This window comes from Anoplophora glabripennis, unplaced genomic scaffold (assembly GCF_000390285.2).
Source record: "Anoplophora glabripennis isolate ALB-LARVAE unplaced genomic scaffold, Agla_2.0 scaffold489, whole genome shotgun sequence".
Classification (NCBI taxonomy): Eukaryota; Metazoa; Arthropoda; class Insecta; order Coleoptera; family Cerambycidae; genus Anoplophora; species Anoplophora glabripennis.
Window position 1 is genome coordinate 1 of NW_019416572.1, and position 25153 is coordinate 25153.

At 32.5% G+C, this 25153-nt stretch overlaps 2 protein-coding genes across 2 annotated transcripts; one reads left to right on the forward strand and one right to left on the reverse strand.

Annotated features, from left to right (window-relative positions):
• Positions 1–2375: 2375 nt before the first annotated feature.
• On the forward strand, positions 2376–3262 carry LOC108912434 (apoptogenic protein 1, mitochondrial). Its single transcript, XM_018717657.1, has 3 exons — positions 2376–2573; positions 2641–2898; positions 2958–3262. Exons 1-3 carry the CDS (start codon positions 2493–2495, stop codon positions 3165–3167), a joined length of 549 nt encoding a protein of 182 aa, XP_018573173.1. The 5' UTR covers positions 2376–2492; the 3' UTR covers positions 3168–3262.
• Positions 3263–3281: 19 nt separating this feature from the next.
• On the reverse strand, positions 3282–22259 carry LOC108912436 (golgin subfamily A member 5-like). Its single transcript, XM_018717658.1, has 3 exons — positions 22135–22259; positions 3767–4108; positions 3282–3710 (listed from the first exon to the last, which is right to left on the reverse strand). Exons 1-3 carry the CDS (start codon positions 22222–22224, stop codon positions 3492–3494), a joined length of 651 nt encoding a protein of 216 aa, XP_018573174.1. The 5' UTR covers positions 22225–22259; the 3' UTR covers positions 3282–3491.
• Between the last annotated feature and the right edge of the window lie 2894 nt (positions 22260–25153).

Here is a 25153-nt window from a genome sequence, read left to right on the forward strand (position 1 = left end):
GCTGTCCAGGCCTACACGAGATAAAGAGGGATAATCCCCCTCGATCCCAAATCATTGAGGCCAATTTCTAGCCATGGAATAATGGCGCGTGGCGCAACAAAATCCCCGCAATTTTGTTGCTGCAACTAAATTGCATTGTCTGATACAGGCTTTAGTTCTTGTCCCTTGTCCTCTTGTCTGCTGTAATAGGTATAGTGGGTATAACTATGTTTAGGTAGATGTGACGCAAAATTGGAAATCTCTTTAGACATATCGTTTTAAACATTTTGCATCAATATTCATTATTTTATATGCACCTTACAATACCCACAACTGCACACACTACAAATTATCACATAAAATAAAGTGAAAGTAAAGATGAAGAACAACGAAACCAAGCAAACTGGCAAACCGCAAACCTAACCTAACATAATACGAATTGAGACGACACACGGGAAACAAATAAACTCGGGCTGTTACGCGCAGTCTACGCAAGTCAGGAACATACATTTTTTCTAGACTTGTGTTATAAATATGCTACCACATTATTTTTTCTAATTATGTCTTTGTATAACAAAGGCAAATGAACTAACGCTTGAGAGGGATTGGGGATTGAGAGCAAAATTTAACTAATGCCGAATGTTCCATAAGATAAGCAAAAATAGCAGTGTTGTTCATCTGTTATGTTTCCGAGATCGAAAGGGAATGTTTCGAGTAATTTTCAAACTCTCTTCAATTGTAACGTTTCGGCTATGTTTCACTACATAAGTTTTCAAGTGCTACATTTCTGTAATGAAACAGAAACGTTTCTAGTTAATGTTTCAAATGTTTAGTAAAACATCTCATTTGCAATGTTCCATTTACGTTTCGTGTTTAGTGGGGTGCAATCGTGTTCTGCGGTAAATTGCATAAAGACACGTTTAACTGGAGGAAAAATTTAATTTTATGGGTAGGAAAGAAGTTATGTTGGTACCAACATGTTTATACTTTTTGCATCTTTCTAAAAATAATGACCAAGCAGAGTTGTCTCCGATGATAACATATTAGATTACATTATTTTCCCCATCCTCAAAATAAAATGTCATTTTAACGTCCAAATTTTGCCGCTTTTAAATGTGTTATTCTTCAAACTATTTTTTAACATCAAACCGAATATAACGAAAAAGTTTGCTTAGCAAAAATTCCCTTCAAATTATATGGTGAACGAAGAATGCATCGACATAGTTTCAATTTATACAGTTCTGCAAAGCAAGAAAATATGAAATATTTGAAACAACTACCTCAGAAAATCTTGCAGTAATTTTAACCGATCGAGTTTACGATATGAGGAAAATAAACGGAGAATACATAAATAAGGCATTATAAAAAACATTTGGAATATTATAGCTAAAACAATTCAAATATTGTACTGTTACGTTAGTCCAGTAATAATAATGAACACTTTTACATACCTACACTACTGGAAAAAATGAATTTTTCTTGTCTTTTGGTCTCTATATTATTTTTATAAAGTCTTTGAATACGGCCCAACAGAAAAAAGGGGTAAGGAATCGAGTATAGCTAGCTGATTGGTTGAATTAAATGTAGCGCGCTGCAGTCGAAATTCTGTGAACGAAGCTTAAGCCCTTACTAGCTCCATCTCTCTCGCACACGTCTGAGCGATTACCAAGGATTTTATCCTTGAGCGATTACCGTTTATATAGGCAAAATGACAGTTGGGCGAGTCCAGTACAGTGTTACCAGATCTCCTGTTTTAACAGGAGATCTCCTGTTTTCACTATCACTCTCCTGTTCTACTGTTTTCACAATGAGATCTCCTGTTTTTAGTCTCAATGTCTATTCTTCTGGTTTCTCTATGAAATCTTCTGTTGATTATACTAATTTTCCTCAGAATAAGAATATTTTAGTACGACACTGTTCTCTAACGGCACTGTGTTCGTCACTTGTTAATATTTTTAGTCCTGTTATATTTTCTGTAGCCGAGTTCATGCAAGATCTTTTACTGATCTTGCAGTTCATGTACATATTTAAATTTTAAATCCGCAATTCGCGTTTATATGAACTGGGCCTAACAGAAGGCGTTTCGTTTCGTTCGTTTACTTCAGCGGGATTCTGGGATTTTTTATTTTGACAACTGACAGTTGTCAAATCACGTGACGTACCGATGTAATTGCAAACTATTAAACGAACTCCTACATTTATATATTATATAAATATAATATTTTGCTATATTTTGTGCATGTGTTCCTCTATTAAAAAATATATTTATTAAAATCTCCTGTTGAAAAAAGAAATCTCCTGTTTTTTTGGCTACATTTCTACTGTTGACATAAATTTCCATCTGGCAACACTGGTCCAGTAGTTTATAAGGTCTATGGATCAGGGAGACTATTCTCCATGTGTGAGATGATTAATTTGAATGATGATTGTTGTTGTTAAGATTGTTAGGTTATTTCCGAAATGCTCCCGATTTTGAAAATGTTCTAAAAAATGATTACATTTAAAAAATAAGAATGATTTCTCCCATGATTGTTTACAACTTTGCTTTCAGGAAAAACATATTTTCAAGGGATGTATATGGTACTTTTTTTATTGTAAGTAGGTACCTCCTTAAAAAGTTTACATAACAAGTTGACAATTAATTAATTTACTTTTTTTAAGCTGAAAAGACAATGTGCATCTCGATATCCACGATCAGCAAGTATAGAGAAACATGGAGAACAACCTGTTATTGTTGTACATGAATATGATAATGTAGATATAATTGGCCCACCAGATACAGTTTCAAATTTACGACCAATAATTAGAAGAAATTTAAGTAATGAAACTCCACTACAAAAGAAACTTCGTGAAATGCAAAATACCACCCAAGAATGGAATCAACATTTTTGGTCAGACCATAATACAAAGTTTATTAAGGTAATTAATTCTAATATAGTCAAGTTATGTTATATCTAACTGATGTTTGGTATTATTAGGAACGACAAAAGTATATTGATTTACGTTTGAAAAAAGGTAGTGAAAACCAGTTAACAGCAGAGGAAATGAGTGAATTTTATAAAAAGTTTTTGGATGAAAATTGGCAAACTCATGTTAAATATAATTTTGAATGGTATAAGAAAAATTTTACATTATTGTTGTTTGCTTTGCAAGTCACTATAGAGAACCTGACACGAAAGGTTTTATAGCAACATTAACACTGTTATAAGTACGTAATTTTATAATTCATTCATTATTAGGTAGGTGTTGTAATTTTCTTGTTGAAATAAAAATTCAAAATATATAGTGAATCTTTACTTTGCGACAACTTTATTTGTGTATGCCGATATTACACCACTAATTAACAAATAAAGGAGTAATATGGATATCTTCATCTTGTTACTTTTGGGCATAGCAGAATTATAGTTTATGTGAAGTATGATCAGTATAAATCAAAAATACAATAAGCATATAAAAAAAATTATTTTGGATGTACTTATTTAAAGTAAAATATTTCACGAATTATATCAAACCTATACAGGCAACTCATCTGATTGTTTTAATATTTTGGGGTTAATGTCAGGTTCTTCATAATTTTGTTTTAATACACATCTTGAGCCATTAGAGTAAGAAGTATGAAATGATGACGTAGTAGCTGGGTTTGATAGACTGATTCCATTATTCCTTTTGAATATTTCATTTACTGGAACATCGACTTCTAAATCACTCGTGATTGAATTTATAGAAAATATCTAAAATAAATATTGGTTATCATGCACTCTCTTATCTTAATATTTTTTTAACTTACTTTGGATTTAACAATCTTTAATTCCTCTTCTTTATCATGTAACATTTTAGTTAACATATTTTGGACTTTCTTTTGGGTATCCACTTGCTTTTGGAAGTCAGATACGGTGTCTAATAGCTTCTGTGTAGCAAATTTTGCTGCACGAATTGCTAACTCCTTTTCATTGGCTAAATTTTCCTTTTGTGACTCCCACTCTTGTTTCTGTTGTTCAACTTGTTTCTGTAAATTAGCAATAGCCTCACGTTCTTCATCACTGTACTGTTCTGAGTCACAGTATTCCTGGAGCAATACCTGGAGGTCTTCCATTTCTCTGGATAGCAGCGTTTTTTGGTTCTCCAGTTTCTTAATACACACATAATAACAAAGAAATATAAATTATGTATATTTACTCCTGTTTGTAACTCTAGTTTTTGTATAAACTGTCACTTATCTTTAAATTAATATTTTGTAAATTATTACCGTAATATTTGATATATTATAATTTCCATATATTTACTAAAGTAAATTTAAACATTTTGTTCTTAATGACTGTTCAGATTGGAAAGTACCTATTTGGAAATTTTTTTTTGGTACCTAATTTAAAACAAGATTTTCTGGAAATCTAAAATCATTTACAATATTTTCAATTATGATTTTTAATTATACTGTTTAACACAAAAAAAGTTCAATTTTTTATGTTAAGATGTTCCTTCAATTTTTACTATAGACCAGGCTCTATTAGTTTTAGAAATATATGTGAATATGTTAAAAAGTGAATATTTCTGCTTTGTAGTAATTTTTTTTATACATATGAAAATTAAATTTAAATAGTATTAGATTTCGATATTGAGTTATAAATATTACTTTTTTATTTTAAATTTTATAGATGTACAAAAGCAGAATCTGAAATACCAATTCATTCAAACAAATAAACAATGAGAATATTGTTAAATAATTGTTTAACTTTGGGTTATTTTTTAAGCATTCACAATTAATTAACAGTAAAAAAATCTTTTCTATTAAAAAAATATTCAACATATTTGACATTTTATTATTACAAAAAACTGTTTTACTAAAAAATTCTAGAAAGTAGGAAAATACATGTAATGAATGTAATTATCTCAAAAATTAAGACATATCAGGGTGTTCAGAAACAAAAAGAAAAGCTTCCTTGAATAAAATTAAAACAATTTACTTATATCAAATTTACATTAGTACAATTTTATTTCCTTGAAAAGTTATGGAACTTCAAAACAATTTCTTCTCATTTATTTTAAAAAAATAATTTCATTAATTTTTAAGATATTTGCAAGGATATTTCAGTAATATTTGTTTGCGTCGGGTAGGTTCGAGGAGAGTAGGCAAAAAGGGCCCACTTGTGGCCTAATTGCCAGGCTGAGGCCGCCCCTTTTCACTACTACTACTAAATATTTAGTGTTTAAGTATGTTATGTTTTCCAACCACAGTTTATGATAACATGTAAGAAATCACATCTAAGATAAAGACATTCAAATCACCACTGGTATGAGGGTACTACCTTGCATTTTGATGGCACCTGTATTTAAAAATAAAATTAAAAGTAAATCACCAAGGGAGACCCATAGGTAATTCAAACACAAACATTTAGATGACTTACGAATATTTTTCTCGACATAAAACTGAAAATTCTTAATAATTTTTTTATTACCATCTATAGTAGGATCGTAGGTATTCGATGTAAAGTAGAGCAAAAAATTGTCGGCCTTTTATCAAAGGAAAATCGTGTCATCATTTTTAGGAGGCGTAAGATGAATAATTTCAAATTTAAAATGAAATTGAATGTAAAATCTGAAATACCGCTGCATACGCACTGTGTTCTGGTACTAGCTGTAGTCGGCCAGGTGCATCGAGTGTACGAAGTGGTCGGTTATACATCAAATACTAACCTGCCGATCTTGATCGTAAAGCAGGGAACAATAAACAGTGGCGCGTACAGAGGTGAAATGTAGTACATATGTGGAATTTAAATAACGAATTGGATTTATAAATAAATTACATTTAAAACAAATAGTTTATGAGAATAAAGGGATTTTTGTAGGAACAGGGTTCCAGACGTGAACTGATCCCTTCATCGCACCCCATTACGATTCTTTTTTTTTATAAGGAGAACGAAGTTTCAAAGCAAAAACCTTGTATAACAGATATACTATAAATATTTACAGAATGAAAACAAAATATAAATCCTATGATATGATTCTATCAAATGAAAACACTAACAACAATTCTCTATCAATCTCAACAAAATAAATTATTTTTCTTTCAAACAAGAAATATTAACAAATTATAAACAAAATATAAATTCTATGATTTATGTACTGTACGCCGAACTGCATTTTTCTCATATTCATTTAATATTAATTTCTTCTTTCCACCCCCTTTTTTAGGTTTCTTGACGTCTCCTTCATTTTTCTTCTATCTTAAAATTTTGAAAACAGATGATTCGCTTACTCCAGTACCTATATCTAGAACAAATTTCCACCAAACCAGTCTTCAGTTTCATGGGATGATCCTTTTCTAAAGAGTTATAGACATTTAATATTATCGTTTTTTCTCTGTAACTTAATACAGATTTTTTTACCCACAGCAGTACATCCACAGCTGAACATCCAGGCACCCCCTCAATTTCTCCATATAACGACAACAGAGCAATAATAATACAAAAAACTTCACTTCACTAGCACAGAAAATATAATAGCGTTCACGATTCACAAACACCAGCCCGAAACACACACATAGCACACAAATAAAACACTAAAAACGTTGTTACGAAGCACAAGAAATATGATTTCACTCACAAATTCTTAAATAATAGCGCGAAACACATACAGCCCGAACGAAATATAATTGCAATTTGCACTTATAATAGTTATAACCCCTAATACAACCGAAACGAAACTGACTAGGGAATTCTGTGACTAGGGTCCGAGAACTTATACTTGAAAATATGGGGAAACTGTGAACCACGCGACTTGAGATGGATATACATACAAGTTGGGGAAAGAGTCTATAGATGTCGCCACAAAGATTTTGTAGAATAAATTTTGACAATTGCAATTATGAATCCGCCATTATTCCATGGCTAGAAATTGGCCTCAATGATTTGGGATCGAGGGGGATTATCCCTCTTTATCCTGCAATTATGAATCATTTCATGTCATTCATGTTGTTCATGTTTATTGTTGGTTAGGTTTGGCGAGTGTTGGTGTGTGTTTTATTTGTGTTTTTAGTGTGTTTTATTAGATATTTCATTCACATTTATTTATATAACATAATAATGTCTGATCACATTTTTTTATTAATAATAAAATGTTTTGTTTTTTTGTTTTTTTTAATAAAAAATGTGATCAGAGGTAGGTACTTTTTTTATGGATATTAACACAACGAAAAATTTAAAGTTGCATAATAAATCTCTATTACAAGAATTAATCAAAGATTGGTTTAGTAAAATTATTTACTTGTAATATTTTTTTATTCACCGTGAAACCTAATACAATTAGAAAGCACTGAAACTCTATAATCATTTCCACTCTTTTTTTTCAAAATATGTACTGAAATTTGAAATTTTTTCAACAAACATTTTAAAAAGTTACAGTATCAAAATTATTTCTTATTTTAAGTAGGAAGACTACTAGAGCATTTAAAAGTGTATTTAATGCTTGAGTGATTTTAATGCTTTTTATCAAATGTACTTATTTTCTCATGGTGACAAAAATTATCTACGTGAAAATTATTTTACAAAACACATTTCTGAGTGATCTGTGTAGGGTGAGATTTGTTATGTAATTTTAAATTTAGCGGCGGCAGAATACCTAAAACAAATATTGGATAGGTATATAGTTGTAGAGCGTACAACTAGATGGCGCTTGCATCTTTTACCGGCTACAGGTAATTTAACTCACGTACCCGATAATTCCTAGAAAAGGAAAGAAATAGAAGTTGGAGAAAGTGTCAACAGTTAGCGCTGTTAATGACCACGAAATCTGTTCAAGTTTCCTATCTATAGTATCATTTATCTAGGAAACTGACCACGCCGGGCCGGCACGCGCGCCGCCGCAGCAAACACAAGACACAAGTCATATGAGGGAGGATGAAGGGAGTAATAAACGTATCGTTGCCCTGCCGCCCAATGTGCGAAGGAGATGCCTTTGTTTTTAATTTTGTCCTTCATAAATATATAACTATTAATCCATAATGCATAAAGAAATTATTCAATTTCAAAAACCCCCTAAAACGTGTTGCACTGATTCCCTTGACAGGCAATGATTTATTACTTTGCATCGAATATGATCCTACTTTAGATGGGTGGACAGACAAAAATAGGGATAGTTCTGAGATACCCATAGATCTCTTGCCAATGTATTTCGAAATTGGGAGAATCTACGAATATTTTTTCCGGTACTTATAAAACTGAAACTTTTGCTTAACGTTTTTAAATAACATTTTTTTGTGAACATAAAGTTAAAATAATTGTTCTGAACATTTTTAAATGATAATTTTTACTACCATCTAAAGGCGGTCAGATAAAAATAGAGGTTTCTCTGAATTACCCAAAGGCCCTCTTTGCCGACATGTAAATTGTAAAGATGCCATCAACATACAAGTGTATGTATAATGTGCCGCTCACGTTAGCAATGATTTGAACTCGTGCATCTCAGAGGAGATTTCTACACGTTATAAACTGTAAAACTGGAAAACCGTAGATAACAAACATTTATAGTAGGTATAAGGAAGTTTCTGTGGCAACCAAAAACAAACTAATTTTGTTTTATACCGAGAACATAGAGGTCACTAAGAATACCTGATCCTTTGTTTTTTTTTGAAAATTTTGTTTGTAGAAATTTAAAAAAAAACACTGGTTTTTATGAAATGTCACTTTATTGTTCAGTTCATTTTTTAAATTTTACTCGAAAATCAGGCTTTTTTTCGAAAAACATAAGAGAGTAGAATGGTTGTTACCCTAAAGTAGTGGCGTACTATTTAGAAAAATATGCCACCCATACCATGTATCTCCGCCACCGGAGCATGTAAATTTTAGGAAAAACTTTCAGATTATGGATAATGTTTACATAAATACATGTGCCCAATTTCAAATTGTTTCACTTACTAGTTTTTAAATTATCTAAACAAATTTAAAATATTTTTTGAAGTTTAACACCCTGTATCTTTTTAACGAAGCGTCCTAGATAGAAACTTTATAGGTAAGACTCCCCTTAAAATTCACCAATGAATATGAATATCATCACCCTGTATACCTTTTTTACATTAATAATGTGGTTTCATAAATGACCTGCGTTTTTAAAAAAATTCTACCAACACAAATTGGCATTCCTCTACTAGAGAACAGCACTATCAACACCATCAGTTGTAAGAAATGGTGTCTCAAAGAGAGGCAGTTTCTTGCTTAAACCATTACAATAGGGTAATAAATGTTATAAATAATAATGATAAATGCGTAATTTTTCAGATTTGAGGGCGTCAATCGAAATTCCCCTGGATTATGAGGGTCTACAAACATCAAAATTTGTGGGTAAGCGTCAGCCCTAACTTTGTCTTAGGTATATAATAGCGTAGCCTATAAATGCATTGAACTTGCTAAAAAATCTTTTAATAAAGTCAACAAACATTATAGCAAATTTTAAAAAAAAAAGATTTGTAGTAAGATTATCGTTTATAACAAACTTGCTAAATTCATGTTTGCTCACAGAGTTGTTGGGTGGATTATAACTTTAATGCAAACTTGCAAACTTGTAAAAACTTCTACAACTTTACAGTTTTATTTGTAAATTCTACTATTCCCAAGTTCTTTTCTTTCCACAGATTAAATGACAGCTTAGTCTCTATTGATAGCTTCAGTAGACTATAAAAGTCAAATTATTTTGTTGTGATTTTTAACTCTTGTGTTGTAAGTTCATTGCAACTATTGTACCTCAGTCTTTTCATCAGAAAAAGAGAGTTTGAGTGAGTTACGGAAAGATTCAATGTGTGAAATATATATACAGTCATTTTAAAATACTCAATGAGGATTAGTGATGCTGATGCTAACTGGAATTTGAGGGCTTAGTGAGTTCTTTTATGTGTTTTTTGGCGGCAACATTGTGAGAAGTGGTAACCTTTGTAATTCGCTGCGAGTATCTTACTAAGTCAAGAGCTTTTGGTTGCAGGATCGTTACTACACGTTCCAACAAGGCAAAGTATGTCTCTAAAGTACACACAAATTCAATTTTTTTTGCCAACAAGTACATCTTGAAAATACCAATACTTTTATACATTTGAAACCAACTTCACAAAGAAGAGGAATATCAGGCACACACTTTCTTTGTAATACGGATTCAGAAAAGAATCTGTATTTTGTTATTGAAACCGCATTTTTTACTTCTGGTATGACTAAGGTCTTTAACAAGGTTTAGCTTGTATCTAAAATAGTAAAAAAGTCTGTTAAAACATTTTTCACACAATATTTTTACATGCCTTTGTCTTTTCTTTACCTGCCATTGTCTAATCATGATACCCTTATCCAACACACTTTTCAGAATTAATATGTCTATATCGTTGATAATAGCTTCTATTGCACCAGCAATAGTCTTCCTCATCAAAAAAACGGACTCCTTTTAAAAGACGCTCCTTTCCTGATATGTCGGTACTCTTATAAGCTAAAATGCAATTCCCGAGGCCTTTCGAAGATCTGCAGCAATTTTTACTGCATTTCCACAAATGCTAAATATTTCATTTTGAATTTGTGATGACATATACGTCAATTTTTAATGTGTACCTAGCACATCATGTACTGTTTTGAGTGAAAATAGAACACAATAAAGACAAAGGTCCTTTAAGTCTTTTGGAATACTGCAACCAAGGACTGTAGAGTTCCAACCAAATATGTCGAAACTTTCTTTTCCAGTGTTTGCCATTATCATCGAAGTTGTAGGTGGAGAAGTCGGATGCTGCAGTATTGAAGCATTTTCATTCTTTGTACTGGCGTCATAGTTGAAGATCTACTGAAAAAATTTGTAATGCCATTCTCAGGATAAGAATTTTCAAATGAACATGAAGCTGTGCTTGAAGGCCTTGCCTGTCAGCCAAACTCAATGTGGAGGTGTCCTGGGTTTTAGGAATTTTTTTGAGACTCTTCACTCGAACTTTTTTCAGTAATCCCACTCGCTTCCTTTTAGTTTTACTAGTTTAATATAAATAAAAGAAAAAAAAACGCTGAAACAAGTCTATTTTTATTTCGAAAGGAACAACTTTTGCAGTCAGAATTTTCCAATATTAAATGTACATGGAACTACTACAGATTATTGAAGTCAGTTTAATTTTTACCAAATGTCCAAATTTGCTTTGTTTAACTACTAGAGAACGTAAAATTTGGAAACATTTTTAGTTTTTTTCCAAATAACTCTAAAACACTGTCCAGTTTAAATGAAATTTGATATGAGTGTATTTGTGTATAGATGCCTCTTTTTGATATAGTAGCCGAAATAATTATTTTTTAGAAAAATAGGAAATATATATCCCCACCTTTAGAGGTGTTTACTTAGGTAAACATTTACGAAATAGTACAAGAGTCAGCACAAGGTACCTGAAGGATATCCCATTAATATTCTATTCATGATACATATCCTGAAAAATTGAAGGTATTTCTTTGGAACATATCTTTTTGTATATACAGGGTAGCCCATCGAAAACATACCGCAAGGCATTACAGGGTAGTAATGAACTTTTCGGCAAAATCCAAAAACAGGTAAAGTTTGATTCTGAGGGGGACAACTTTTGGCGCAAAATGCATAGCAAAATCTTCAACCCCCTAAGTGGGGGTGCCATCCCCCAATTTTTTTTAAATGGGAATGGGGGTCAAGTGGGGGGTCATTAGAAAGGGCTTTTAATTCTCTATACATCGATTCTTACTTTTTGAAAATCGATCCATTATTTTAGAAAATATGCAGCTTTGAAAATACGAACAATATTTTTGACGAGAAATGCGAAAATCGATTTAATTTTACTTCAAAACTTACGGTATTAGCTTGGTAAATTCCTTCAAAAGAATTCGCTGTTTTTTTTCTGATTTGCGAATTCTTTAGCCTGATTTTGGTGAGCAAAAAATTGTCCGCTTTTTGTTTCGTATTTAGATAGGCCACAAGAAGTTGCTAGATAACTGTCTTGTGACTTGTAGTTGAAGAGTACCAATACTGCCGAGTCTTTTAAATTGATTAATTATGGTGTACTCAATTCCAGAAAGAGTAGAAATTATTGAGCTTTTTTTCAAAAACAATGAATGCGGAAATCGGGTCGCCGAACTGTTCAACCAACGGCATCCTGAGAAACATGCGTCTGGAAAAATTGTTCGCGAATTGGTGGCCAAATTTCGCGAAACTGGCTCCGTTCATAACAAAAAGAGGCAGGTTGAAAATCCGGTACTAAATGAACCTACGGAAATAGCGGTATTGGGGCAAGTGGCAATGGATAGTACGCTGAGTACAATGCAATTGGCTACTGCGACAGGAGTGAGTCGTACAAGTGTCCAACGAATATTAAAAAAATACAAATTCCATCCTTATAAGATTCGGCTAGTGCAAGAGCTAAATGAAGACGATTTTGATCGTCGTTTGCAATTTTGCGAAATAATGACTGAACGAGCGATAAACGATAATTTCCTCTTTAATGTGTGTTTTTCGGACGAGTGTACGTTCTTCTTGAATGGTTTAGTGAATCGCCATAATTGTCGTTACTGGGCTGATACCAATCCAAGGATTTTCCATGAGACACACTCCCAACACCCCCAGAAGTTGAATGTATGGGCAGGTATTTTTGGAAATTCCATTGTAGGTCCTTTTTTCCTTCCTGGAAATTTGACAGGCGATATGTACTTGGATTTACTACAAAATGTCATCGACCCAGCTCTAACAAATATCATAGAGGACGACCCTGCTTACAATGAACACGAACTGATTTTCCAGCAAGACGGAGCTCCTCCACATTACTCGCTCAATGTGCGCAATTACCTAAATGAGACGTTTCCAGGACGCTGGATAGGACGAAGAGGTGCAATTGAGTGGCCCCCTCGGTCACCCGACTTAAATCCTTTAGATTTCTTTCTCTGGGGGCACATTAAAAGCAAAGTTTACAGCACTCCACCTGATACCTTGGAAGATCTGCGAGGACGAATCATTAATGTATGTCGCGAAGTAACACCGCAAGTGCTCCAGAATGTTCGACAACGGTTTGAAGACAACCTGTATCATTGTATGCAAGTTGGCGGACAACATTTTCAGCATTTACTTGACTAATACCGTAAGTTTTGAAGTAAAATTAAATCGATTTTCGCATTTCTCGTCAAAAATATTGTTCGTATTTTCAAAGCTGCATATTTTCTAAAATAATGAATCGATTTTCAAAAAGTAAGAATCGATGTATAGAGAATTAAAAGCCCTTTCTAATGACCCCCCACTTGACCCCCATTCCCATTTGAAAAAATTTAGGGGATAGCACCCCCACTTAGGGGGTTGAAGATTTTGGTATGCTTTTTGAGCCAAAAGTTGTCCCCCTCAGAAACAAATTTGACCTGTTTTTGGATTTTGCCGAAAAGTTCTTTACTACCCTGTAATGCCTTGCGGTACGTTTTCGATGGGCTGCCCTGTAAATCGGGGACTTTGTTTTACCACATATGAACAAAATTTTATTATTAGTTTGGTAGTATATAGTTATATACTTTTTAGGATATCCCTGGGAATTATCCGAACATCCTCGAGTTATATATAATTATTAAGTTTCATCTATACATCGCTAGACTGGTGGTGAATGAATGCACAGTATTTGCCATATTGGTCCATCCACAGCATTGTGTTTAGTTTTAAGACATTCTTTATATTTTTATTTCCAGTGACAGTGATTTTAGTGAGTGTATTTGTTGTTTCTTGTTTCAAAATGAATATACAGGTTGATTCATTAACAATGGGAAAATCGAAAGCTGAAGATACTACACGTAAAATGGTGACTATTTACGCAAACATGCTTTATCCGAATGTTGATAGTTTCGGAAATACAGGGTGTTGAAAGTAAAAATTTTAAATCGTTTTTTTGCGATTATTCTGAAAATATGTAGGTTAGGAACTTGAAAATTTGTGAAACTATATTTTTTTAAGTGACGAATAAGATGCGTGTTGCAATTTCAGCGTTGCTCATAGAGGGCGCCACTCACGACAAATTTTACCGAAAATTTAGTTAATAACTTTTTACCATGTATGTCTAACATGAAACTTGATTCAAAATCTGAAAGAGCAATCAATTTTATATTAATTATGTACTCTTGTTTCATTTCGGTATCTCGATTCGTTTTCGAGAAAAATAGATTTAACGAACACTATGTTTTGATAATATGACAAATTAAAAGCGAAACAAACTAAGTGTTTCTTCACGTTATTACAACAATTAGTAATAAAACAAATTAAATACCACGTTATAATGTTTTAAAGTAATTGTTCCAAAAATCCACCGTTGACACTAATACACTTTACACAACGTTTTCTTGGAAATCTTCGAGTTTGAAACAACTTATTCGGATTGTGTCTGACTTCGTTGGCAGCGATTTGTATTATTTACCACAACTCTTAATACGAACCAATAGATTCTTTGCAAACGATATCATTCGAGACCAAATAGAAAAATCAAGAGGATGAGTTCCGGACTTCTGGGTGGCCAAGCAAAAATGCTTCCACGGCTTGAAGTTCTACTTTATTTAAGAAGAGACATGTGGTTCATGCACGACGGACGTCCACCGTATTTTTCTCAGCTAGTGCGTGCATATTTAGGTGCAGTTTTTTTAAATCGCTGGATTGGCCATGTAAGCATTTTTGCTTGTCCACCCAGAAGTCCGGACTTCAATCCTCCTGATTTTTCTTTTTGGTTTCGAATGAAAGGTATAATTTACAAAGAATCTATTGGTTTGCGTGAAGAGTTGTGGCAAAGAATACAAATCACTGCCAACGAAGTCGGACGCAATCCCAATATGTTGTTTCAAACTCGAAGATCTCTCAGAAAACGTTGTGTAAGGTGTATCAGTGTCAACGGTGAATTCTTCGAACGATTACTTTAAATCATTATTACGTATTTCATATGTTTTATAGTTAATTGTTGTAATAACATGAAGAAATACTTTGTTTCGCTTTTAATTTCTCATATTATCAAAACATAGTGTTCGTTAAACCGATTTTTCTCGAAAACGGATCGAGATACCGAAATGAAACAAGAGTACATAATTAATGGAAAAATGATTGCTCTTTCAGGTTTTCAATCAAATTTCATGTTAGAAATGCAGGGTAAAAATTTATTAACTAAATTTTCTGTAAAATTGATCGTAAGTGGCGCCCTCTATGAGAAACGCTGAAATTGCCACACGCATCTTATTCGTCGCTTAAAAAAATATAGTTTCACAAATTTTCAAGTTCCTAACCTACATATTTTCAGAATAATCGCAAAAAAACGATTTAAAATTTTAACTTTTAACACCCTGTATTTCCGAAACTATCAACTTTCGGATAAGGCATGTTTGCGCCAATGGTCACCATTTTACGTGTAGTATCTTCAGCTTTCGATTTTCCCATTGTTAATGAATCATCCTGTACATACTTTAATTACCTACTTACTTTAGGTGATAAAATTTTAAAGTTAAATAGGTATTGTTTTTCCATAGATTTGTTACTTAAAACCAATTTTTAGACCTTAACCTAGCCCTCACCTTTGAATTAGAGATATATCGTGAAATTTATAGAAAATTATTTAATTAAAAGCACTGTTTTACAGTTGATAATTTTTGATAGAGAATTTTAGAATTCTAGAAGACTGTACTGGAAAAATTCTTATTCGTTTGTGGCCTCTCTCAAAAGTTCATTCGGTCTATTCTTTCTATCATTTCGTGTAGCATACTGAAAGTACATGGTCCATATTGAAAAAGCATGCTTTTTATTTTTTGTCACGCGTTTCAAAATTTTTTAATTAATAGTGAAATTTTGATAACATATTTTTTAGTTGGCTTTTCAATATTACCTAACAAGGAAAAAAGTTAAAGCCAACATTTTTATACTTGAGTTCTGTATAATTTACTCACTTCGGAAAATTGAAAATAGTCATAATCTGAAATGTTTTCCTGTATTTGTAAAGACAGTTGAATTTCTTCATTTTTCTTAAAGAAATAGTAAATTTTACTTATAATTTTCAATAATAATATAAGGGGAACTTTTCCAATAGTCCAAGTGGATAAATAAAAATATTTTTCCATTAGAATATGGAATTTTTCAATTTTTATATAAAATTCAGTCGGAACATTAATAATGAACGGATATACGAAAAAATTAAGGCGGATGCGAATTTGTATGAAAATTTAAGGGGGCGTCCATTCATTAATTAGGTGAGCTCAAAATGGAGGGGGCAAAATCTCATCAAATGTTATTTAAAGGTAGCGGGGGGTCACTGAAAATCTCACGTCAACTTTTTAATTCAATGGTATCTTATTATTACTAGATTTAACAAATGTTGACAACTCTCATTAAAGCTTTCAGTGTTTTTCTATTAATTTTTTTGTGCAGAATCCAGAGACGCGATATTTTCTATAAGTTCCTAATTTTTTTTAAAACTTATTTTTTATATTATACTTACATTTTCATATGAATTCTATATATTTTTCAATTTTTAAAGTGCATAAAATTTCCGTTGAAATTATGTATCACACATTATATATACCCAAAAACATTTTGTAGATAACAAAAATATGTTTTTTCAATTCATTTGTTTGATTGATGCTTTTTTACTAATCTCAATTTCACTTTTAATTAATAATGAATTAATTATACATCTTTAGAAGAATATAAAATGATACTTATTTCGCACTTCATATTTCCCGAATTAAAAGCGACTTTAATTTTTTTATAAATTTTAACTTCCTGCTATAGACCGATCGATATAACTCATTTAGAAGGGAAAAAAAATTTTACATGGACTTTTATCAGTGGAAGTGGTAAAGGGGCTTATAATAAACGTAAAAAAATAAATGCGTGAGCAGGGGTGGCGGAGGGTTGATTTGAGGGGTTGAAAAGTTGTGGAAAATTGTATCATTGGCATTTATGGCGAAAGTTGACGTCAAACAAAAAAGTATCTAATACAAAAGTTGTAGATCATGTAAAAATCTACAACTTTTGTAGATGTCATTTTTAAGATAACCTCAAAATTTCCGAAAAAAATTCGAATAACAGGTTTTTTCAATTCAAAAACTGATTACAACATTCAATTGTGTGGAAAAAATACCAAAAAAAAACTGTGTCTCATTGTTTGACTCAAAACTTTAATTTTGTACAGTATAGCTATAAACATCTAAGTCGAATAATGCATAAATAAAATAAATAATCATTTTTTCCGTAGGATCGATTACTGTACTTATTTTTTTAAATTTTGATGAATTCATACAAGGTGTAACTGAAATAAGTATTCAAAATTTCTGAGCTTGTAAAACAAGTCGAAAAATGACGAAAACTTTAGTACAATGTTTGTCAGTGGCGGCTCCTAAGGGAGCTACGCTCTCCTAAAGGGGTAACCTCGGAAACAGTTTTTAATGCGTAACATCCAAACGGCTCGACATTAAGTCACGAAATTTTGGTGAGACATTAACCTTGACGTGCTTAATAAGTCTCATAAAATACATTTCAAAATTTGCTACAGGGGCGTGAGAAAATGCAGGACCCAGGGACAAATTTAATCATATCTTTTTTGTAGTCAATTTTTTCTAGTTCCTGACTCGAAAATATTGAAATTTGAAGTATTTAACATAAAAAAGGTCCTCTTGTTAAATTTCACTAGGATGTGCCGTTTTCCAGTAAAATCGATTTCAATCATTCCCAACGTGCTCCAAATTCAACTTTCATTACATAGCAAAATAAATTAATTGCAGTGTGCCATGGGGAAAACAACTAGTCTGACAGTTAACAGAAATGTCAAATATTTTTAACACTCTTAATAGTAACAAATAAAAATATGGTGATATAAATAAAAGCTAAAAAATAGATACATATGAGATTATTTATTAAACTATTGTAAGCGGCTGAAACTTTTACGTAACATTTTAACAGATTTAAACCATTTAGTTTAGTTTAACAAATTAACCAAATATCTTAATTTCTTTAGCAGAAAATGTGCCCTAGTCAAGAAGACAGACTAGATTCAACTTTCAAAATGTCCGCCGTTTGCCCTAATGCACGCACGTAACCTGTTTTCCAAAGAAAATAGGTTCCGGTATAGTTTGTGCTCCACATTGAGTTCATTAAATGCATTTTCTATACGCTGACGCAACTGTTCCTCATTGTCAACAGCTTGGAAATACACATTTTGTTTCATTTGACCCCACACGTTAAAATCCATTGGGTTGAGGTCCGGTGACCGTGGAGGCCAATTTATGGCAGCATCATTTCCTCGGCCAATCCAGCGATTTGGGAAGTGCTCGTTTAACCACTGTCGACATTGACGGTTGAAGTGAGGAGGGGCGCCGTCATGCATGTACCATAAGGAACCTCGTCTTACCAAAGGAATATCCTCTAAAAATTCATACAATCTAGTAGACAAAAATTGATGGTACATTGCTCCGGTTAAATTTCCAGGCATGATGTGATATCCAAATAGATTATTTCCTAATGTGGCAGCCCAAACATTTATTTTAAATGAATGCTGATAATGGGTTACCTTCCGAGCATTAGGATTTTCTTCGGCCCACATATGTTCATTGCGCATATTAAAAACACCGCTTCTGGTAAAGGTAGCTTCATCGGTAAAAATAATATTCGATAGAAACATCGGATCTTCGGCTTGCCTGTCTAAAACCAACTGACAAAACTGTCTGCGCATGGGCCTGTCCTGTGGTAAAATGTCTTGGGCCTGTCTATAATGATAGGGATACAATTGTTGTTCTCTCATTATCCTCCATACTGTCATATGAGACATGTTATTTTGAACTGATAGTCGTCTTGTACTAAGAGTGGCGTTAGCTTCAACTAAATTTAAAATATTTTCCTCATTCAGGACATTTCTAATTATTCTACGCCTGCCTCTCTCAAAATTGTTCCTTTTTAACGTACCCCGTTCTCGCAAACGCCTTTCTGTGCAAAGAAATGTTTTGTAATTGGGCACATTTCTGTTGGGGAACTTTTCACCGTATCGTTGTGCGGCTGCTCTTGCGCTTCCATGACATTCACCTAACGTCAAAAGCATATCTACATACTCAGAAAATGTATACTGTTGCATTTTTAAATTATTTGATATTTTTATTTACTATAAAACGGCACTGCGAATACTCAAATGACACAAATTTGAAACTAAAAATACTTGACATTTCTGTTAACTGTCAGACTAGTTGTTTTCCCCATGGCACACTGCAATTAATTTATTTTGCTATGTAATGAAAGTTGAATTTGGAGCACGTTGGGAATGATTGAAATCGATTTTACTGGAAAACGGCACATCCTAGTGAAATTTAACAAGATCTTTTTTATGTTAAATACTTTCAATATTTTCGAGTCAGGAACTAGAAAAAATTTATTACAAAAAAGATATGATTAAATTTGTCTCTGGGTCCTGCATTTTCTCACGCCCCTGTAGCAAATTTTGAAATGTATTTTATGAGACTTCAAGGTTAATATCTCACCAAAATTTCGTGACTTAATGTCGAGCCGTTTGGATGTTACGCATTAAAAACTGTTTCCGAGGTTACCCCTTTAGGAGAGCGTAGCTCCCTTAGGAGCCGCCACTGACAAAAATTGTACCAAAGTTTTCGTTATTTTTCGACTTGTTTTACAAGCTCAGAAATTTTGAATACTTATTTCAGTTACACCTTGTAGATATACAGGCTGTTACAAATTCGCTTCTCATTACAGGGATCTAGGAAGTAGCTTAAGGAGGTATATCGGGGTCCGAGGGAAGTGAGGAGCGCAAGGGGGCCCTATGCTTTTCTTATGGGACTAAAGCCCGCTGCCAATTTGAAAAAATTAAATTCTATTGAAATTATTTGCGATAAACATCTATATAGCAAAGAAATCTACACATAGCATACATATTGACTAATTAACAACATAAAAATATCATATTTAAGTAGTTTTAAATTATATTTAATGAACGCATAAAGACTATGTAGATGTGGCAACAGCGCTAATAATTGACTAGCAGTTGTACACACTGCAAACCTATGGACCTCAGACATCGGAGATATTGCGCGTCAAATTCGGGTAAAGATGCGTACGCGTTAAAAAATGTATTGCGTGTAAACTATGTACAATATAATTATTATACAGTGCGTCCCAGAAGTAACGCAAAAAATTCGTATTTTATTTTGTGTTGAGTTTTCACAAAAACGCTAAAACACGTCAATTAGTAAATAGGAATTGTCATTTTGTCATGTTGCTTAAACCTTTTTTGCGCTATGTTTCATAAACTTCCTGTCAAAGTAAAGTAGGCCAAACCCTATATCGACGTATTTCCCTTCAAAAGGACTATCCATTTATGATTAAAAAAATAGGTAGTGCTATTTAAAAAAAATGTCGATGACGTCGGTTTATGAAACATAGCGCAAAAAAGGTTTAAGCAACGTGACAAAATGACAATTCCTATTTACTAATTGACATGTTTTAGCGTTTTTGTGAAAACGTAACACAAAATAAAATACGAATTTTTTGTACTTCTGGAACACACTGTATATAGCAAATATATCGTATTATCCTCGCGAAGATTTGTATCCTTTATTTAAAATCCGTAAATCATGTGAACTGGTAGAAATTCAATTATTACTCACTGTTCGTGTTTTTAATCTCTATTTTAGTAATGTTATAAAAGTTTTGCAACTATAACACATTTTTTAGATATAAAGTTTGCTGAGAAATATTTATGTTCCTTTGTTATTCCGTACAAATGCTTTTATCTCAAGTGTTACTAATTAATTATATTAATCATGCAAAGAAAACTTTATGTAACCCTAAATGTACGGATTACGATGTTTTTATAAACCATTAAATATATTAAAAGGATTTATCAACTGTATTTTTTATTCCAATAAATATATCACAGCTTTCTAGCCTTTTTTTTATTAATTTAGTTTTTTAAAAACATTACAAAAAATAATCTATTGTGGATAATTTATTGTTGATAACAATGTACATGGAATTTAGGAAAAATGTATATGTTTGAAATCAATTTCGTTTTTATCAAGTCTTTCAAATGTATTCCCTCCTTGCTGTCAGCTGATTGCGACGTTGCCACATTAATCCTCAAGTCAGACAGAAATGCAATTATTGGTTTCTGTTTCTAATTAATACAGCTGTACTATGTTCAAAACTTACATTAGTTTTGAACATAGTACAAATCAAAAATCTATATATAGTATCTATCAAAAATAAGATACTATATATGGAAAAGTTTCGTTTCACAATTTCTACATTCTTTTCTCAGTTACGGGCAAAAAAAGAGCCGCACCGTCCAGCTTCGCCATATAAACCTGTTAAAATGAACAACGAACAACTTTCAATAACAATATCTCAAAATCTAGATTCAAAAAATTTTTTCAAAAAATATGACGCACAGAGGGAGCACTGGGTAATACGCTATATAAATTTCAAGCACATTTGTGCATTTGAGTAAATCCGATATACCTCTTTAAATGGGGGCAAAGATGCGAAATCAGGAGACTAACATTATGCCTCTAAAAAATCAAGGTTAACATGATTGTATTTGAAAAAAAAAACGAAAATTTGTTTCCGTTTGTCTATTGGATACTGCAGCCATAGGAACGTGATGTCACCTAACTACGATTTTTAAAGTTTATTTTTCTATATTAATTTTTCACACAAAACTTTATGAACCTATAACTTTATAACAAGTTCTTTGGAAATTTCAAAAAACAGTTACAAAAATATCTCAGATCTACACATATGGATTAATATTTATCATAATTTTGATATGTGAATTTTTGTCCCATAAAGCTATGTCAACGTTCCAAATTTTAGCAACACCGCAAAAAAGTCGTTTTAAATTTATGACAGTTTATGTCAAACTAAGTACATTTGTACTAAGGTAAGCTTATTTAAATCAGCTATTCTGATTAAAAGAATGTGTGGTAGAGACTTATAGACTTTTTACGGAAAAAGTACCAAAAATATTTCTATAATGATGATGACAATGACTCACTTTAAATTTATGATTTTTTCCAATTATCAGTTTCTCAACTCTGATATTTATAAAGTATTTTTTTTTAAATGAAATAGAAAGATTGCAAATGTATTTGCATATGTAATTTTTATAAATGTAGATTGTAAAATGATATTTTTAATCTTCACCTTTAATTTTTTGAGAAGGAGTTCCTTTTCATGAAGTTCCTTCTCTAGTTCCTTATGTTTCTGAAGCAAATCATTGTTAATTTTAACCATTTCTTTTTCGGCGATATTAGTTTCTTCTTTAGCTTTACTTAATTCCCACATTTTTTCTTTGATTTGATTTTGTAAACAACAAATTGTTTGTGATTGATCTTCTATTATCTTTTCTTTAACCAAATGATTGTCTTTTTCCAAGCTCAAATCATTTCTGCAATATAAATTATTTTATATTTGACATGTTACTACAATTGAAATATCTACTTGCCTTACTTCTTCTAATTGCCTCCATAAACTTAAGCAAGCATCTTTTCTACAAGGACCTGATAAAACTCTTTTTAGATCTTCCACTTCTCTCTCTAGTTCAAGACTGTTCTTTCTTAAAATTTCAATAGTGCTTTCGGCCAATCTTATTTTTTCTTCCTATACACAATTCACTAGTAATTAGAGGTCTAAAGGTGGGCATACACGAGTCGACTTGCCGGACGGCCAACCTTGCGGACGCAAAGCTCTCGGCCATTACTTTTTAATGCTTTATTATGTTCAGTTTTACATAAGTTTAGGGAAAAGGTGTAGACATGATCTCGGAATATGATCTTACCTTGATTGGGGTGGCAATTGCTTTGTTGCCTGTAGGCAGTTAATTTCAAACGTTTATTTAAATATTGCCTGCTTTTTGAATTATACAAAAATAAGTATGCGATAACAAAATGTCACACTGTATTCAGAAACTGTTATTCAGAAACTCTCGGACTGTACTCATTCGTCAGGCATACACGCTCCGATTTGTATGCGAAAAGCATAGCCGGAAGGCAAAATTACAAACGCTGGTAGTTTTTCGGGACTAACCGGTTTGGAAATCGAAAGGCCGGCCTTCCGGTAAACTGCATCGTGTATGCTGGCCTTAACAGTTTGAGTTGCTATAAATTGAGTTGGTACCCAGTCTAAGATATATTCAAATAAGACAAAGTTATAGGTTTTAATGCTAGATTGGGCCTTATTTCAACAAAATACAGTTTATTGTATATACAAGTTACATATATTGTTGCTCAGAACCTAAATATGTTATCTGTAGTTTCCAGTAAAACATAAAACGATTGTCGTACCTACTCAGGCATTTTCTGAAGCCAGACTGAGAAAAGTTTAAAGTGTTATTTAAACAACAGTAGTTATAAATTGCTCTTTCAAGAATTTTGAATAGAGTTGGAATGAGACTAATTGGACGCAGATTTGATTCACTTTTTGGATAGTTTACTTTTGGTATCGGTTTTATTTGAGAGATTTTCCATTTTGAGAAAAATAACCAGTTTCCAAACAGGAGTTAATCAAATGTGTAATATGTTTATATAAAACACGGGCACATAATTTTAACATTTTAGCAGAAATAGAATTGAAACCATAAGCATTTGATTATTTTTTCTAAGCTATTGTTGTTGTAAGAATTGTCTTGTACGGACAAGCTGTGAATAATATTTGGCGCGTTCAGTTCAGTTCGGAGGCAGTTAGCTGAATTCCCACACTGTTTTTACTGATGTACTGATGAGAGTGATGAAAAGGTTGGTGCTGACTTGAGTATTGTACCTACTCCAAACGAGCATAGCATTCACAGACAAACTAACCGAACATTTTTGAGCAAAAGCTTGTGGTATTCGAAGTTTAGTGTTTATGTTCGTCGGGTTTAAACATAGACGCAGACGATGTAATAGTGGCAAGTGGCGTTTTTGTCCTCATACTTTCTTTGAGAGAGAAGAAAAAATAAAACAAACGTGGGTGAGGCGTCTTTTTTACAATGCAAACATACAGCATTGCTGAAAGATAAACCTTTAACTAAAATTTTTGACTGCATAAGATTTTGAAAGATTATTTTCCTTTCTGAGGCTCCCAAGAATACACTCAATCTTAGTTTTGCTTTGGTTCTGACAAAACGGTTCTAGGACGGATCAAATTAGTTGACCATTCCATTCATAAGAACGTCTAAGCACAATACATTTGGGTAATTATTTCTGAACTGTTCTGGGACTGTCCGATGACAGAACCAAAACAAGCCTCTTATACTTAGTGCCTTCAGACACATTTCATAATTTCGAGAATAGTTGCCCAGATGTCATATGTTTTAATTTTGTTATAATATAATCCATATTTTGGATTCCATAATACGGATGTTTTCATGTTCATCAATAAGTGCCAAACATTTTTCCCTGCGACATTCCATTTTTCTTGAATCAATAGAAAAAAATCACTTAAAATGACACTGTGCTCTGACGAGCAACTGAATTTATTTGAGAAACTGCCATTTACTGACAAGACGTGGATAATGTTTGGCGTATTCAGTTTGGCTCGCAGGCAGCCAAATTCGATCGTCATAAAATTCTTTTAGGAACTCCAACGTTGCGTTAGCTTTGTGTGTTGTTGCCCCATCTTGCTGAAAGTTACCATTGAGCAATTCGTCATCATGTAGCTGACATAAAATTGGCTGCACAATGTTTTGTCTATATCGCTCAGCAGTAATATTATCTTAGAAAATAGGTCCAATTATTCATCGCCGAGATAGCCAACTCATCTCCTATTTTAACAGGATGTAATCGTTTCCATTAACGTGTGGATACGACGTACGATAATTTTGTAAATTTATGTATCCACTAACATGAAGCCATGCCTCATCGGTAAAAAAAGTTATATCTAAATGAGTGTCATCGTTTAAGTTGTTAAACAGTTACAATAGTTCACTCTTTTTTCATTATCTAAAGGTAATGATTCTTGCAGCATGAAAACTTTATATGGATGTAAATGTAATTTTCTTACAGCATTGTGTACTGAACCATATGACATTCCTATAATTAATATAGGTACTTATTGAAATACTGATATTTAACATTTTATAAATATTTACTCGCCTGAACTGAAAGTTGTCGTAAAGGTTTAGTTGGGCTTGCTGCTGACCCTTCTTTAACATCCTCCAATTTATCTTCAGTTAAAATTGACTTTC